General features: G+C 45.6%; 1 protein-coding gene across 1 annotated transcript; it reads right to left on the bottom strand.

Annotated features, from left to right (window-relative positions):
* Nucleotides 1-532: 532 nt before the first annotated feature.
* Nucleotides 533-1,934, bottom strand: LOC128403826 (olfactory receptor 13H1-like). Its single transcript, XM_053368926.1, has one exon. The coding sequence runs from the start codon at nucleotides 1,565-1,567 to the stop codon at nucleotides 635-637; it is 933 nt and encodes a 310-aa protein (XP_053224901.1). The 5' UTR covers nucleotides 1,568-1,934; the 3' UTR covers nucleotides 533-634.
* Nucleotides 1,935-2,143: the final 209 nt, after the last annotated feature.

The raw sequence follows: 2,143 nt of genomic DNA, 5'->3' as shown, positions 1-2,143 counted from the left end.
TCCCCGAAGGGGGAAGCAGTGACAGCAGCAGTGAAACGGTCAGGAGGAAAGTTGCCGGCTGGGCGCGCGCGCCAAGTTCAAATGTACAGGCGCGCGGGACAGCAGGAGACCCGGATGGGGAACCAGCTCCTAAAGCCCGCCGGAGGGAGGGGGAAAACTCAGGGGACTCAGCGTCAGAAGAGTCTAGAAAGGGCGAGACCCCGACGGACAGGCGGAAACGGAGGAGGAAAGAGCGGAGGAAGAGGTGGAGCAAGGCTAGACTCTTAAACTGGTGTCTGGGGGGAGGAGATTCAGACGGAGCTTCAGCGGTCTAGAGTTTGAGACGTAGAGCTGCACGCTGCGGCTGTGGAAGTGAAACTGAACTTCAATAAAGACTTTTATACTCAACAACGAAGCGGCGTTGGTCCTTTGTGAGCTGGGACCTCGGGCAGCTCTGACAAATAGTAATAAACTGAGCAATTCAAGACACTGACCACAAGTACATGGGAACTAAAAGTGGAGCCTTCTTTTGCACTGAAGGCCTGCTTAATATTGATCTTTCCAATAACCAGATTAACACAACCAGCTGATTTCCTACCATTAGAGAACGACAGAGAAGTTGTAAAGGACAAATTTTCTCACAATATGACTAATTTCATTTTGGCAGTTTCTTCTTGATCACTCTGCACACAGCTCTCTTTACTTCCTTGTTTCTCAAACTGTAGATCATGGGATTGAGCATAGGAGTCACCACCCCATAGAATAGGGAGATCAGCTTGTCCCGATCAGAGGAGGATCTGCCATGTGGCTGAAGATACGTAGACATGGCTGTGCCATAGAATATACTGACCACAATCAGGTGGGAGCCACAGGTGGAGAACGCTTTGCTTCGACCTTCTGCCGATCGGATCCTTAGCACTGCCAGGCCAATGCGAATGTAAGTCACCATGATGAAGAGAAAAGGAACAACAAGAACTGGAATAGCCCGAGCAATTGAGAAGATCTCATTGATGCGGGCATTGGAACAGCCCAATTTAAGGACTGCCTGGGCTTCACAAGAAAAATGATTGATGATATTAGGGCCACAAAAGCTTACTGGTATGAAAAATACAGGGACCACAGCCAGCAGAAAAGCAATAATCCAGGATGAGGCTACTAAACTGATACAGAGCCTACTGTTCATGATTAAGGTGTAATGAAGGGGATGACACACAGCAGCAAAACGGTCATATGCCATGACAGCCAGAAGAAAGCACTCGGTCATCCCAAGGAAGAGTCCACAGTACATTTGGGTCAAACAATTTGTAACAGGAATGGTAGCTCTAGCAATGAAACAGTTGGTTAGGGTTGGTGGTATGCTGTTTGTGGTGAAGAAGATGTCTATCAAAGAGAGATTGCTGAGGAAGAGGTACATAGGGTTGTGGAGGTGTGAGTCAGCAATAATTACCAGAACCATAAGGCCATTGCCAAAGAGAGTAATACAATAGGCTATCAGAAGCAGCCAGAAGAGGACCATCTGAGCTCTTGGGTGATTCGAAAGTCCCACCAAAACAAACTCTGTAACCATTGTATTGTTTTCACCTGTCATAACCTTCTTCAACTAGTCTGTGAGGAACAAAGGTGAGAGATCTTGAAGCTAAAATAGAGTGGAGTAAACCAGATTTTGAGTCAATGAATGAACATTTATCTAGGTAATAAAATCGTGTGCACTGATTTTTAATTGGCGGTGTCATTGCTAAGACAACTGGACTGTCTCTGTTCGAGTCTTGCAGATCCTGTTGCCCTACAACTTACACCATCAGTGACCTTTGGCCATACTGATTTCTAGTCCAAAATATCTAGAAAGCAGTGGGCTAACTCTGTAAGTTTAACAACTGGCTAGGATTTCTGGTAGGCTGTTAGTGGTGTAGTGTGTATTAAGGAAAGATTGCTGAGGAAGAATTACATAGGGGTGGGGAGGTGGAGATTAGAAATAATTACCACAGCCATAAGACCATTGCGGAAGAGAGTGGCATTGTGAACTAGCCAGAATGTCATTGTGTGACACCAGTTCTCAAAAATGAATTTGTTTTCAAAAATTATTTGCATGAGATAGACTTTTCACTTCCATGTGACACCTCTTTTTAGCTACTGTATATAGCACTCAGCCATGGTCCAAAGGTTA

This window comes from Podarcis raffonei, chromosome 2 (assembly GCF_027172205.1).
Source record: "Podarcis raffonei isolate rPodRaf1 chromosome 2, rPodRaf1.pri, whole genome shotgun sequence".
NCBI lineage: Eukaryota > Metazoa > Chordata > Lepidosauria > Squamata > Lacertidae > Podarcis > Podarcis raffonei.
This window is presented reverse-complemented; position numbering and strand designations above follow the sequence as displayed.

Bases quoted from the DNA above. Each gene is read 5' to 3' on its own strand.
- LOC128403826 (XM_053368926.1), bottom strand. From the start codon at position 1,567: ATGACAGGTGAAAACAATACAATGGTTACAGAGTTTGTTTTGGTGGGA.